This window comes from Varanus komodoensis, unplaced genomic scaffold (assembly GCF_004798865.1).
Source record: "Varanus komodoensis strain SLA01 unplaced genomic scaffold, ASM479886v1 scaffold13_3, whole genome shotgun sequence".
Classification (NCBI taxonomy): Eukaryota; Metazoa; Chordata; class Lepidosauria; order Squamata; family Varanidae; genus Varanus; species Varanus komodoensis.
Genome location: NW_025335409.1, coordinates 8849458 through 8863029, shown reverse-complemented (window position 1 = coordinate 8863029; position 13572 = coordinate 8849458). Strand labels below are relative to the sequence as shown.

Below are 13572 nucleotides of genomic sequence, written 5' to 3'. Positions count from 1 at the left end.
CAAGCTGACAGGCTCAGGTTCCAGGGTGGAAAGCAAACTTTTGGAAGGTTTTTGCTGGGGCCATGGGGCAGGAAAACACGGTGGTCCATCAGGACCAAGCAAACCTTCCCAGTACAAAGTATATAACAGAACAAAACCCTTTCAAAACATTACTCCACTTACCTATAGCTTGGGCAAGTGCTATCACAACCTCCTGGCAAGTTGTAACTTCTGTGACACCACAAACGATCCTCTGGACTCCGTCGACCCATACTTTCAGCTCCATGATTCACCAGATCACCCAACGGCCATGGATGCAGTCCTCAAGATGTCAAGTCACATTTACAGCTTTGCCAGATAGCACCAACATACTGGTAGTAATTATTACCTGGAAAAGAAAAGAAAAGACCTACTGTTTGAGATACACCCAAAAGAGTTGTAGGGTGAAGTAAAGGCTTGTCTCCTATATAAAACACGTTATGCCTACAATGTAATGTAATCCAAATATTAAAAACGACTTTTCATTTGACAAAGCTTGCTTTTTAAGGCATCACCTACTACCCTTTCTCTTCCAAGTAACAGAAGGGGTATCAAGTCACTGTATTACTTGGCTACTTTTAAGAAAGTGGGTGGACACACATTCTAATTATTAAGAACAAAGAAAGAATTAGGGTTAAAAAGTCATCAAGCACTTGCATGATCATCTTTTGAAAGCAGCTTTCCCTGCAGTTGTATCAAAACCCTGGCCCAAGACAATTTGCTTCTTCTCCCCACTTTCAGATGCAAAAACCAACTAGATGTGCAGTGGAATCTTATGATGATACAGGACAGTGTTCTCTACCACACCTGTTGATAGCAGCCTAACCTAATGAATACAGGGCATAAGATGCACACATATTTTGTCCTCCATTACCTTGCCAGTGTCCCCTTGCCGAGGGGATCTTCTCACCTTTCCTAATGGTATAGCCATCCCTGAGATGCATATACCAATCTTTCTATTTAGTGTCGTTTACTTTTTTGAGAGAGAATGAAAGAGTAAGAGCAAGAGAAACTTTCATTATTCACCAGAAATATCCAGAAAACACTGACAATACAAGGAAGTGAGAGAGATGGCTGCTAGGAGGAGGGCCTTCTGAAGCTGCTCCCCATATTTGGAATGCTCTCCCCAAGGAGATTTGCCTGGTATCTTCCTTATATTCTTTTCAGCTCCAGGTGAGGACTTTCCTTTCTTTAAAAAAATTGGCAAGGGGTGGCATAGAAATGTTTTAATAAATAAATAAATAAATAAAGCCACTCAACATTTTGTTTTGGATTTTTGTCCATATTTTATTGACATATTTTAAATGTGTTGTAGTTGTTTTTTATTGTGTTTTATCCTGTGACTGTGAGTCACCAAGAGGTCCTGTAGCAAAATTGGGTGGCATACAATTTTTTAAAACAAATAAATAATACTTGTTTGGCAATTTAAATAGCAGTACTGAAATTGGCCACATGATCCAAAGTATTAGTTTAACATTTAGGTATGTCTACTTTAATTGGATTTTGTAGAACTTGGAAGCACTCAAATGCACACTAGACCAGTCTTCTACTTGAATAAAAGTTGAACAAGAGCCAACAGCCAATTAAGCATCCATGTTATTTCAGTTTCCGTTATTTTTAACTACTAAAACAAAGCTGCAATAGCACAGCATTGGTCTGGAGCAACTGACCTTCACACATCAGTAGGTGAAGGATGTACCTATCCATTTATATCTTAGATTTTTATTCTGGCTTTTCTCCAAGCAGCTGAGAACAGCAAATGGTGAATATTCACATAGCAACCCTGTGAGGTGGGACAAACAGCAATCATAATTGGACTGAGAAGCAGGGATCCAAAAAACCCCAACAGCAGCTTGACTTATCCCACCCACTCACAGCCATGTGGAAAACTGATGTTGAAACTGAGGGGGCCACAACAGGGTTTGTGGGACAACTCAAGCACCTGATGCTTAAACAAAATGCATAGCCAAACACCTGGCTGCATACAAAGTGGACCTTTTGATCATAGCAATAAACTAACTTTTAAGACATCTTTTAGCATCAGGGATTCAACCTGTGTGGCAATTCTGCAAATATTATTTATATATTTGCTTTAACTGACTTGTAAAAAAATGGAGACAGTTTATTCCACTGGTTGTCTTTTATGTTCCATTGATGCTGATGATCAGTTTTTCTAGATGAATTCAACCTGTTATGGGCATGAGTGCCTGGAAGTGATTTTGTGGAGTTTCAGAAGTTTAACCTTGTGCAATATATGTATCCTGGTTATATGGGATATGCATGCTAACATAAGTGGTAAGGTTGTGATACTACTTACGTAGGCAAACAGTAATTTATCTTTCATCAATGGGCTTTCTGGTAGTGGGCAGAGAAATCCTTTTTATAGGTGGCTGTGGAACTACATTAGTTTCTAATACAAAGAAAAGAATTTATCCCCAGCCCCTGAAAAGACACTCCCTACCCTTGCTGTTGGCAGCTGTAAAGAAACCACTGCATGACCAGTAATGGAATTTCACAGTTCAGTATTGTTATCACATAGCTTACACAAGCTATCATATGCTCCGTTTTGAGTGAAGAACCACTGTTTAGATGATGCTGTCAAACTAGCTACATCGGTACTAAACAGCTTGTGGAGTCTACATTCTCTTGAAAAAGCAAGCTGCTACACTGCACTGATGATCTGTTCCATATATTCAAAAGGAAAACAGCCTAGTGATCAGAATTCTTCTAAGGCAAGGAGAGGTACAAGTTTTGTTTCCATGGGACAGTTTTATTGTTTGAATAGTTTTGACTCTGGATGGTTTTGGCCATTACCAAAACCTGCCCCGTTCAGAATCAGGTGTGCAATGTGCACATGTCCTAGCCACACGCCTAAGAGTAAGCCTACATTTTGCAGGTGCCTCACTGGGTGAATTAAGCCACAAGTTTTCAAGTTTTGAGTAATGGATGATTCTAGCTCTGTACCCTCAATCAGAACTGGCTTTGTGTTCATGTGCACTGAAAAAAGTGCCATCTCTACTTCTTCCGTTTCAAAGAATACAATAAAGCAGCAAGTTCCAAGCATATCAAGTGGAAACCAATCTGTTTGTTGTATAGTAGAAAGCTATAAGAATCTGAAGGAATGATAGAGGCTTGTGTGATGGGGCGGCATATAAGTTGTCTAGATGGATGGATGGATGGTTTGTTCAACGACACCATCCCTTTATTATTGTTTTTAGTATACCCACATTCCTGTGTGGCAATTTTCACTTGCTCTGCTTTGTATATACCAATTTGCATTCTGATCCCATGCAGATATCTCATCCTTGAGAGGCAAAGCTCTCCAATTAAAGTCTCCCCTCTGCCTACTTCTTTTATCTGTTGACTGGATTTACAAGCCAGGGTCACTTCTTCCTTAGTCTGATACATACAGGACACAGGTTGGGTGGACTTTATTCCCATGTTCCTTGGATCTTTGGCCATTTATATCACCAAAGTAAAAGCCTAAGCACGACAATCTCATTTTTATCTTTAACAGCAGTAATAGTCTGGAGTTAAAATAAAAACAACCAATTTCCTCTCATGAACAAACACTTAGCATCTAATAAAGCAGATTCATTTGGCACCCATTTGGGACACAGCTCAACCGTTTCCCATCAGAGCAAAAAGGCAGGTGGGCCTTTAAAAGTTATGTAACATCGCAAATCATAAAGTCTATCTACCTGCCCAGAAACAACTTCTACCAAGTGTCCTGGTCCTTTTGAATCATCTATTCTTTTCACACCACACTAGGCAGCTCCTCAGTACAGCCTATCACAATTAATGCAAAAGGCACAGAAAACAGACGGCAAACTCATGGAACAGATGGCCCATCTAATTCTATTCTTAAAAATGCCACTCTGAGGCTTAACGTCTTACAGTGTCCAATGCTTACCAGCTTAATCCAGGAAGAAGGCAAAATTTAGGGTTAAATAATGTTCACACTCTCAGGTTCTGATGCAACTGAAGAAGCTTAAGAGATATGCCACATTCTGTAGAACTGTGACACAAAGAGAAGAATCTTCTGGGCATAACAGAACTCTGCTCTTGGTAGCAGCCAATGCAGGTGGGCCTTCAGCAGCCCTTTACAGAAGCTTATTCCCATTCAGGGGTTTCTTAGTGGAAAGTAACTTTAACACATAGCAATTTGAATAGAACGAGGGTTTGCTATTTTAGCTTGAAACAAAAATATGTATTAAAAAGCCAGAAATTGTGTTTTACTCAAAACAAATGTAAAGCAGCCAGATGCCAGACTCTTGCTCTATGATAGACTTTACCTAATGCCTGAAAATGTCAAAATGATGTTTACATAATGTACTTTTGCCATAGTACAAGATAAAAAGCAAAAAACCTGAACTGCTTCTGTTAATGCCACGGTTAACAATAGCCAGCTCATCTAAAGTTGTCCACTTAAGTTACATGGAAAAAAAAAATACATTCATACAAGGAGCACATCATCAGAGCAGCTTTTATTAGTGCACACTGCTGGATAGCAAAGACTCCCTCTCAAATCCAGATAAACAGCACCACTTTTGTTTATGCAGCAACCACATTTTGCGCTCGAACAGCCTTGCTCCTCTTGCTCCGTCCCTTTCTGGAGGTTGTGGCAGGCTGGCTCTTGGGAGGGGCTTTTCCCTGAGGGAGGACAATACCCCCAAGCAGACAGTGGAGCTCAGAGTCACTGCTGATGGCCTGCTGTAAGTGTCGGGGGGCAATTCGACGTTTGTGGTCACTTTCAGCAATTTTCCCAGCAATATCCACAATGTCATATGTCAGGTACTGAAGTACTGCAGCCATGTAAACCGATGCACCTGCCCCAACGCGTTCTGCAAAGTCTCCTCTTCGGAGGAATCTATCAATGCGGCTCACGGGGAATATCAAGCCAGCCCGGCACGAACGAGATGTTTTTGGCCTCCTCTCCCGGTGGGACGGCTCAGGCTCCTCAGAGCTCTCCGTATCACATTGACTGTCAGACATGTCACAGCTCACCTTGCTGCTCTCCCAACACTCTTTGGTCTGTGGTCAGGTCTGTCTCTTTGCTTGACTTGCCTTGGGTAATTCTTACTTCCTTGGAAAAAAGTTTGTCTGGATTTTTACTGCTGTAGTTTGCCCTGCTGCTCTTTGCATCTGTTTTTCTCTGTTGTCCTTCTGTCCTCTTGTCTTTTTGGACTTCTTCCTGGCCTTATGGTTAAGATAGCATTTGAAGGGCTGACCGGAGGGGGGGGAAATTATGCACTGAGTTTTCCAGTGCCTTTTTATATGTTTGGTAGTGAATGGTATTTTGGCTCCTGATAGGCTAAGTGCCAGCCAATAAAATGCTGTGTGCATTGTTACCCAAGACATAAGACAGAAAAACACTGACTTGTTAGATCATTTTCATTATTCATGAGGGAGATGAAATGCCAACCTATTTATTACATTTGCCTCTCTGGAAACTTCTGCGTTACAGCTTTCATTGTTTCGTAAACTCTCAAGTTCATAAAATATTTGACATGGCAAAACAAGCCACAGTTAAATGCCCAGCATTGTACTTTCAGACTGCTGCAGGATGGCCTTACCACTGTTAGACAGAGCGAAGCAGCAAAACAAAAAGGCAGCAGTAAAGTTGGACAGGAGAGAGCAAAAAAGAAAGCTATTTAGAGACTTTTAAAGCACTATATTAAATGGCTGCAACAGCCTTCAGAAATAATAATAGAGTACTTCAACCTGGCAGCAGACTATGGTTAAAGAAGAGGCCTGGTAGATTTACCAAGGGAGGGAATTCCACAAGGTGGATACTGCTGTTGTTAAAAAGCCCTGCCCCAAATCCTTGCACAAGCAGGATAAAGCAGGAAGCATAGGAGAAGAACGCTAAAATAAAGATTCCATATTTAAAGTTTTTTTAAAAATAGCATGCTTAAAGGCAGCAGGCACCATCCTAAATTGGACCAGGAAGGAAACAAATAGTCCACCCTGGTGAGTGAGAATCAGAACAACATGCTAACTTTCTTTCTACCTTTAGCAATTAGTAATATAAAATTGTATTTTAACATATTACAAAAACATCAAAACAGAGTTAACTTAGATAAGAATGAATACAGATTTGTTTCTTTATTTCACTTCTGTGCTGCCCAAGAGCTGAAGATCTGGGTAATCATCTATCTATTATAATTGTAGAGAGCTTGTTCTGCTTAATCATACTCAACACAAGGTAGATGAGCAGCTAGGAGAATGAAAGGGTCTGATAAAAAGACCAAGCACCAGAAAGAGATTTGTCAGCTATAGTTATGCTCCCTTCTTCAGCTCCTTCCTCTCAGTCAATGGTAGTTTACAGATAAACGCTTCCCCTGGTGAGATATTCCTGTTCTTGGGGGAAGATTCATGAAATGAGGCCAGGGAAAACCTGTACCCATTAGCTGTTGTCACAGGACAAATATGCCAAACTAGCATATGCCAAACCAAATATCTTCCCTCTTCTTTTTGCCCTCACACTGTTGGCCATCTTGTAGCTGGTTCTTCTTTTAGGAAATGCAAGCTGTTTAAAATGGTAGGAAGCTGCAAACTGTGATCTACATCAGTTCTGGTACATTCTCAGTATGTAAATATTCTGCAGAAGATTAAGTATGAAAACTCAAAAGACTTCTCAAAACATGATGACCAATCTGTATCAAAAATATGAATTACCATCAACCTTCAGACCTTCCTAACAATACTTTACAATACAAAACCCAAAACTGTTCCTAAGCAAGAACTTTAGGAAAAAAAGAATATTTCATTAGTAGAGTTTACAAATAATATAGAATTGTCAAGACTATGTTATTTTATTCATAGTTTGTCATAACTGTAATGTACAAACATACACATACACACACTGTAAAAATGCTTTAGGCCAAACTTGATTGAAGACATTTGTTCTACATTCTGACTGCTTTTACTCCAAAGCACTAATGAAAGCATCTGCTTTGCGTCAGCAACAAGTAATTTAACTCTTCTTTCTCTGAAGCCAAAATTTATCTTTACTTTTTCCCCCATTTAGGATACCTGCCAAAGTTTAGTTAGTTATTTTATAGTTCCAAGTCCAAATGCTAGAAGGAAAAAGACGCCCTTAAGAAACAAAAGCAAACATGGAAACATTAAGGGCCAAATGTAATCACACATAGAACAGGCCTAGAAAAATCAATAGGACTTGAAAGTTAGTCATGATAAATGTTTAAGTCCCACTGATTTTGGCGGTCTGCTCTATCTCTTATTAAGTCCAGATCCAGTCTTACATATCTAACTGCATAGAAATGCAAAGCGTTGGTTTAAAAAGCAAAATAATGGATATTCCACCTACTCCAACTAAGCAGAGACTATAGCAAATATATCAAGCACTTTGGGAAGGGAGAGGGAGGCTATGGAATGAACAGAACACGATCTATAGTGTTCTAGTTTAAGCAGTCCAGAAAACAGCCATAAAATCAGTGTATGTTTTTAAGAGGAGGCGGCTTCAAAATTTAAAAGCCAGTTTAATATGGTGGTTTACAGACTTGGCACATGTGGCCATTAGTGGGAAAATATCCAAATGTGCAACAATGAAATAACAGAGATTTTCGACAAGAAGCTCTCAACTCAGCATTTTCTAAGATGTTTCGAAAAAGGTGAAGAATCTTGATTCTGGGCACAACCTCCATCTTCACTCTTCAAAAAGAATCCTCAGAATGTAGTTGCATAATTCAGCAAAAGCAGGGTGTGTTGTATTTGTACAAGAGGGTTATTTTGTTTTTCAGCAAAGTTATCTGGAAGAAAACAAGATCAGACTGGACTATGTTCATTGATTCCTACAATACCTCTCATGCATGCTTTGGTACAGGCCTTCAACATGCTTTGAAATATAGAACATCTGGTTTCCATATTTTAAAGCTGCAGCATCAGAACTATAGAGCACAACTGCCAAAGGAAGTTGAGACACACTGGCCCAATTCAGATGATCTTAATTTAATAAGTAGAAATAGGAACAAGCCTTTTTATGCACATGCAGCCTCTTTGGTCCTCCTTGGTGCTATCAAACCAGGAACCCACCAATTAACCATGCTTTCTCATTTCGCCCAACTCAAAAACTGACTTAGCAGCTTCAGAACAAATTAAGATATCCAATCATTTGGGTGCGGGTGAAGCTAAAATATAAATGGCTTGTACATTTCTCTGCTTACTGAAGCAACATAGGATAGCATCAACATGTCAACTGCTTCAGCTCTGCCTTCACACCAAACCATGGTTTCTGCTCACTGTTGGTCAGAACCCAAATGGCAGGCAAAGCATATTTTAGAACATTGCTTGGTTGCTCTTATTTTCCATTCTCAGCACTCAAGCTCATGATTCACTCCTTCCTCCAGGATACAGCAGCCTCTGGTGACAGGTGACAGTAGAATCTGCACGGTCAGACATTACACTGAAACAGAAGTTAAGTTTCTTTTATCGTGACTTTCCATTACGCAGTTGAGTCAGTGATGTCTGCAACATCATTGACAGGAGAGGAAGGAGGGGAGAATGAGAATGCACACTAATACAAGTAACTCGATCCTTAGCCAGTAAGGCAGGCAACAGTCTAACTCTTTCTTTCTATAAAGCTTTATATAATCACAGGGACAGGTAGCATTTTCTCACCAGCTAGTGAGAAGGACAGGAATGTAACTGTTATGTGGTGTTCCCTACCTGATCTTTATTTCTAGCCAGATCACAACCCGCATATTACATGGGTGTGTTCAACTTGCATGATGAAATGTCAACATTTGCAAGACAACTACATTAACATTTAATTTTTTGATAAAGTTTTTTAAATTCACCATTTCCACAGGGCAGAGCATAAGAAGTAACATTAAAAATTTGACTCAAACTATTGATTTCATTCTACCTCATGCTATACATGGGGTTGAGGGTACAATCCCATGGATGTTTAAATAGGAAAGAAGACTGCCGCTGTCTAAACATAAATAGGATTGCATTATAACTTATTTAATCCTGTTCTGAATACACGTACAATATCAAGAGACAGATTGTGGGAATGTCCATAATATTTGCAGAAGTGGCCTAACAGTTATGGAACAACTGGCATAACGCAAGAGGTTAAACCTTTACATAGCACCAAAGACTTTAAGAGCAAGGCTGTGGTCTGTAATAAACCTATTAAAAGGTTTTAAAAGTGTCCAAAGATTTCAGCTGTGATCCAACAGCTAAACCCAGCTAAATGTATCTCAGATACATTTCCTCAGTGATCAGGGGTTCCAGGTTCAATTTCAAATAAAACTTATTCACTAGAGCCAATTATAATGGATTAGTAACCCCACTTCAGTTGTCACAGCCATCCCTGACCTGCTGTCCTTCAGATATTTTTGACTACAATTTCTAGCATTCCTAACCATTGGCAGTCCTGGCCAGGACCAATGGGAATTGAAAGTTCAAACCATCTAAAGGGCACTGGGAAGGCTGAGCTAACAGGTAAAACATTCATCCCTAGAGAGGCCTTTGTCACTTTTGGGAGCCTTTGAAGAACCCAGATGTCCAAAGTTAACAACACTTTGTTCTAAGCTCTGAATCTGTATATACAGACACAGAGTTAAATCAGAAGCCCCTGGATAATTAGGAGTCTTGCTTCCCCACCCCACCCCCCGCCTTGAAATAAGTAAAACCAGGGAAACTAGCAATTCATTTTAACTGGTTTCCTGAGATATAGAAACATAGCAAGTCAGAAGGGAACTCCCAGGCCATCTAGTCTAACCCCCAGCTCTGGCTGGCTCTGCTCATGACATGTACACAGGTGCCAGTTACAGGGTCTGTCCATAAGCTACATCTGAAACAAATTCTGTGTTTCTACATCTCTAAGAATGTCTCCATGTGATAGGGAACCCTGCAGAGAGCAATGCCATCTTGCTTATAAACCGGGAGTCTTTAAGATTTTTAGTTACAAGAGTATAACAAGAGATACAGGGTTTGCACACACACACTGGAGATGCAACAGTGTCTTTTCACTAGTACTCAGCCTGGAGCTGGAGCAAGCATTACATGCAGCACTAAAAATGTGTTATTTGTGATGACCAATGGGTCCAGAAGCCTCAGGCACAGGTTTGTTTATTATATGTAAGTACTATTCCACCTTCTTTCCTGGAAAGAACCCAAGGCAGCTTAAAGAATCCTCCTCCTCAACATTCTGCCCCTACAACAACCCTGTGAGGCAGTTTAGACTGCGAGTGAGCTCCAAGTCACCCAAGCCACTGAGTGAGCTCCATGGAGGCACAGGGGGTAGGAGATGCATTTCCCTCCTATTGCAGCCAGCCAGCATTACTCCCCACAGAGAAGGGTGCACTAGCTAAGCAGCCTCTCAAAGTCCACCAGGCAAAGCTACACACCCAACCCCAGTCACTTCCATGAGGAGCTATTTATGGAGCTGCTCAAGTGCTGCTGTATCACCAGAACAGCATCTCATCTCATCAACTCTTTCCTTGTGAAATTATACTGAAATGCAGATTGGATGTTTCCTGATTAACACTTCCGTGTATCTTGAAAGCTACCAAATAACTCTTGTGGTACTATGCAATTTAAGCCAATCAGTTTAAAGTCTTACATATGGAAAAGCCCTAAGATCAATGGGTTGGATCCAGATTTGCTCACACCTACTGAAAAAAATGAGACAAGTCAAATATGAACCCAACTGTAAGGCCAGGTGATTTTAATGGGCTTACTCTTACTCTTTATTCTAGCTCTAGATCCCACCCAATGTATTCAGACATTTCTTCTCTGATTATCCTGTGCCTAAAAATGAATGCTACAATGCAAACAATGAAACTAGTGCTACGTAGCTCGCACAGAAGGAAACAGAAAGGTTGTGGAAGAGGAAAATATGATTGATAGTTGATTCTCAGATGTGTACAACATTTCCTGCACATATTAAACCAGAATATTATTGTGATTCATGTTAAGCTAATAAAGCTACATCTAATGAAGTAGATGTGGTAATGTGTTTAAAATGTCAACTGTACATGTTACAGATCAGTCCTTGTGTGTACTTTCCATACTGAAGCAAGAATTTATCATCATTACAAAGGACACAATAATAGAAATTACATGCACAAGATATCCTTTCAAATAGGATACCAACATCATTTAAAATCTAAATTTTAGCTAATTTATTATTAAATAAATTTGGTGCTCACGCCTGAATTAACACTATTAAATCCTTTAAAAATCTGAACTTGTACAGCTGTAGCAATGTTCTATCTGACTCAATCCCACCAGCATATAGTAGTAGATATAGCTCTTCAAAACCTCTTTTCCATTCAAAGGTGACAACAATTGAAACTTGTGAACTCATATAGACAAGGTATGTGTCCTAAAGGAGAGGAGTGGCAGAATACTTTCACAGTACCTTTCTTGTGGAGAGCTTGGAAACTTGGATGAGTTGTTTCCTGTGACCAGCTACACTTAACAGGAAAGGCAAGCTCAATTTGCTTGAAAAACAAGTATAAGGCAGTCCCTGGATTACAAACGAGTTCCATTTCTGGGAAAATGGAAATTCATCTTTAAGTTGAATTTGTATGGAAATCGGAGCACAAAGAGTTGACCCTCCACATTTTCGGGGGTTAGGAGTACAAGACCCCTGTGAAACTGGAAAAACGGAATATCTCCAGCCCCACCTCACAACTCACCAGTGCCTCCTCTTTGCAGCAAGGACATGTGGGGGAGATTCCTCTCTCCAGATGAGCATGGCAGGATGGCATGCTTTGGAGGCCTCCCTCTTTTCCCTTTTGCTTCCTCTCTCTCTATGGTAATGACAATTTTCCACAGTAAAATAGGCTTTATGGCAGTTTGTTCACAGGTTGTTTGTAACTTGGGGACCCCCTGTATATCTAAGAATGCAGCAGAACAATCCACAATTAAAACTGAATTACTTTTATTTTTAAAAAGCATCCATGTTGAGAAAATGTTGAGCACTTTGCCCTTCACTGGTCCAATCCGCACATAAAGGGCAGCATGTGGTACTGAACACATGTTCAGCTAGAAGCAGTAGCCAGTCTTGGTTCCCCAGTGAGAACTTCTTCAATACAAGTTTCCAAACATACACATGTTTCATATTTAAATATACATTTGCAAACAAAAACACTTACTGTATTCAGTTATTGATTTGCAAAGCAATTTACAGCGAGCAATGAGTTAAAAACTTTAAAATAGCACCAGCAGCAGAAACTGAAAGCAGGAGAAAATGTTAAAAATGGAGTGCAGAGTATTTACTGCACTAAAATATGTAAGAGAAAGGTTTTAACACCCCACTCAAAACTGAAGAGACAGGAGCCAGCCTCATTTCCTTGGGGTGCAAATTCCACAGGTGGGATATTATCACACAGAAGGTTCAAGCTTACGTTCCCACCAACTATCGCACAATCCTGTGCTTCGGTTACACAGAAGAGAACTCCTACCACTTAAGACAGTCCCCAGCCAGCCATAGGAAATACTAGGAGTAGGAGAACTGCTGCCTAAACATGCAAGGGATGGCACGATAACCTCTTTGTAGTGTAGCATGCAAACGGACATAAAACAGAGCTTGCAAAGGCCTCAGGTTCACAGGGTTCATAATTTTTGACTTGCCTATACCAAGGCAGTGAGACTGTAGTGCAAAGTTCAAATATCTAGTGGGCATATTTGGAATTCTAAAGCCTCAGAGGATTACTGCTACTACTACTATTTAAAAGAGAGCTTCTATTGCTTAGGGCTGCTGAAAAATAAGTTTGATGTATAAACATTGCCAAACCCATTAAGTATTCATGAATAAAATGGCATTTGATCTTTTGAAATGTCATTTTCAACAAGGAAATTTAAAAAAATTAAAATGAGCTGGACAAAGGTGAACTAGGAAATTTGGTTCTATCTGTAGCACAACTGTTACTCAAGAGAAGAGTAGCAAATTCAGAATGATAAGCCATCTATTATGGGGTTGTCCAACATGCAGCCCCCAACCCCCCCCCCACTTGCTCCCATGTCCAGTTCCCAGAGATGGTACAAACATGAGCCTCAAGAAGAGAGTGGGTCGGCTGGTGGCCTTGGGAGCACTTGCCACCCCAGCATGCCCCATACCACTCTAGCTGACAAGGGGGTGAGGCATGCTGGGGAGAGTTTGGTGCAAGGGGCTCAGCCCGCCAATTCCAAGAAGGAAGGTGGGGCCAGGGTGGGGGTCGCATGGGAGTTTCTGGGTGGGAGAAACAGGGAAGAAAGGGATGGGCCACCCCAGAGGAGCAGTCATTCTGCTGTGGTTGGAGAAAGAGCTGCCAGTGATCTCTGCAGAGATCACAGGTCCACAAAGCATTCACTTTAATTCATTTAAGATTAGTCAACTTTGAGACCTCACATTGATTTTTCTCCCTCACTTAATGGTTAAATTAAATATATTAATTGTGCATATTAAATCAAATAAATATTTTATAAACACTTTAAATTATGATCTGGAAATATAATATAAACGGTACTGAATCTGCCTTGGTCGCCCTGTCCTTCTCCCTGCACAGGTCATCGTACAGGGCGACCAAGGCA

At 40.4% G+C, this 13572-nt stretch overlaps 2 protein-coding genes across 2 annotated transcripts in view; both read right to left on the bottom strand.

Annotated features, from left to right (window-relative positions):
• RASSF8 (Ras association domain family member 8) overlaps positions 1–13572 on the bottom strand; it is a 93581-nt gene that overhangs the window by 27275 nt on the left and 52734 nt on the right. The window contains exon 2 of the mRNA XM_044423196.1: positions 163–367. Within this exon, the coding sequence (XP_044279131.1) occupies positions 163–265 (103 nt within the window). The 5' untranslated portion in view covers positions 266–367. The remainder of the gene's footprint in view (positions 1–162; positions 368–13572) is intronic.
• On the bottom strand, positions 4487–6956 carry LOC123019952 (histone H2A-beta, sperm-like). The gene has a single exon (XM_044423197.1). It carries the CDS (start codon positions 5011–5013, stop codon positions 4573–4575), a length of 441 nt encoding a protein of 146 aa, XP_044279132.1. The 5' UTR covers positions 5014–6956; the 3' UTR covers positions 4487–4572.

Excerpts from the sequence above, each read along its gene's own strand:
- LOC123019952 (XM_044423197.1), bottom strand. The coding sequence starts at position 5,013 with ATGTCTGACAGTCAATGTGATACGGAGAGCTCTGAGGAGCCTGAGCCG.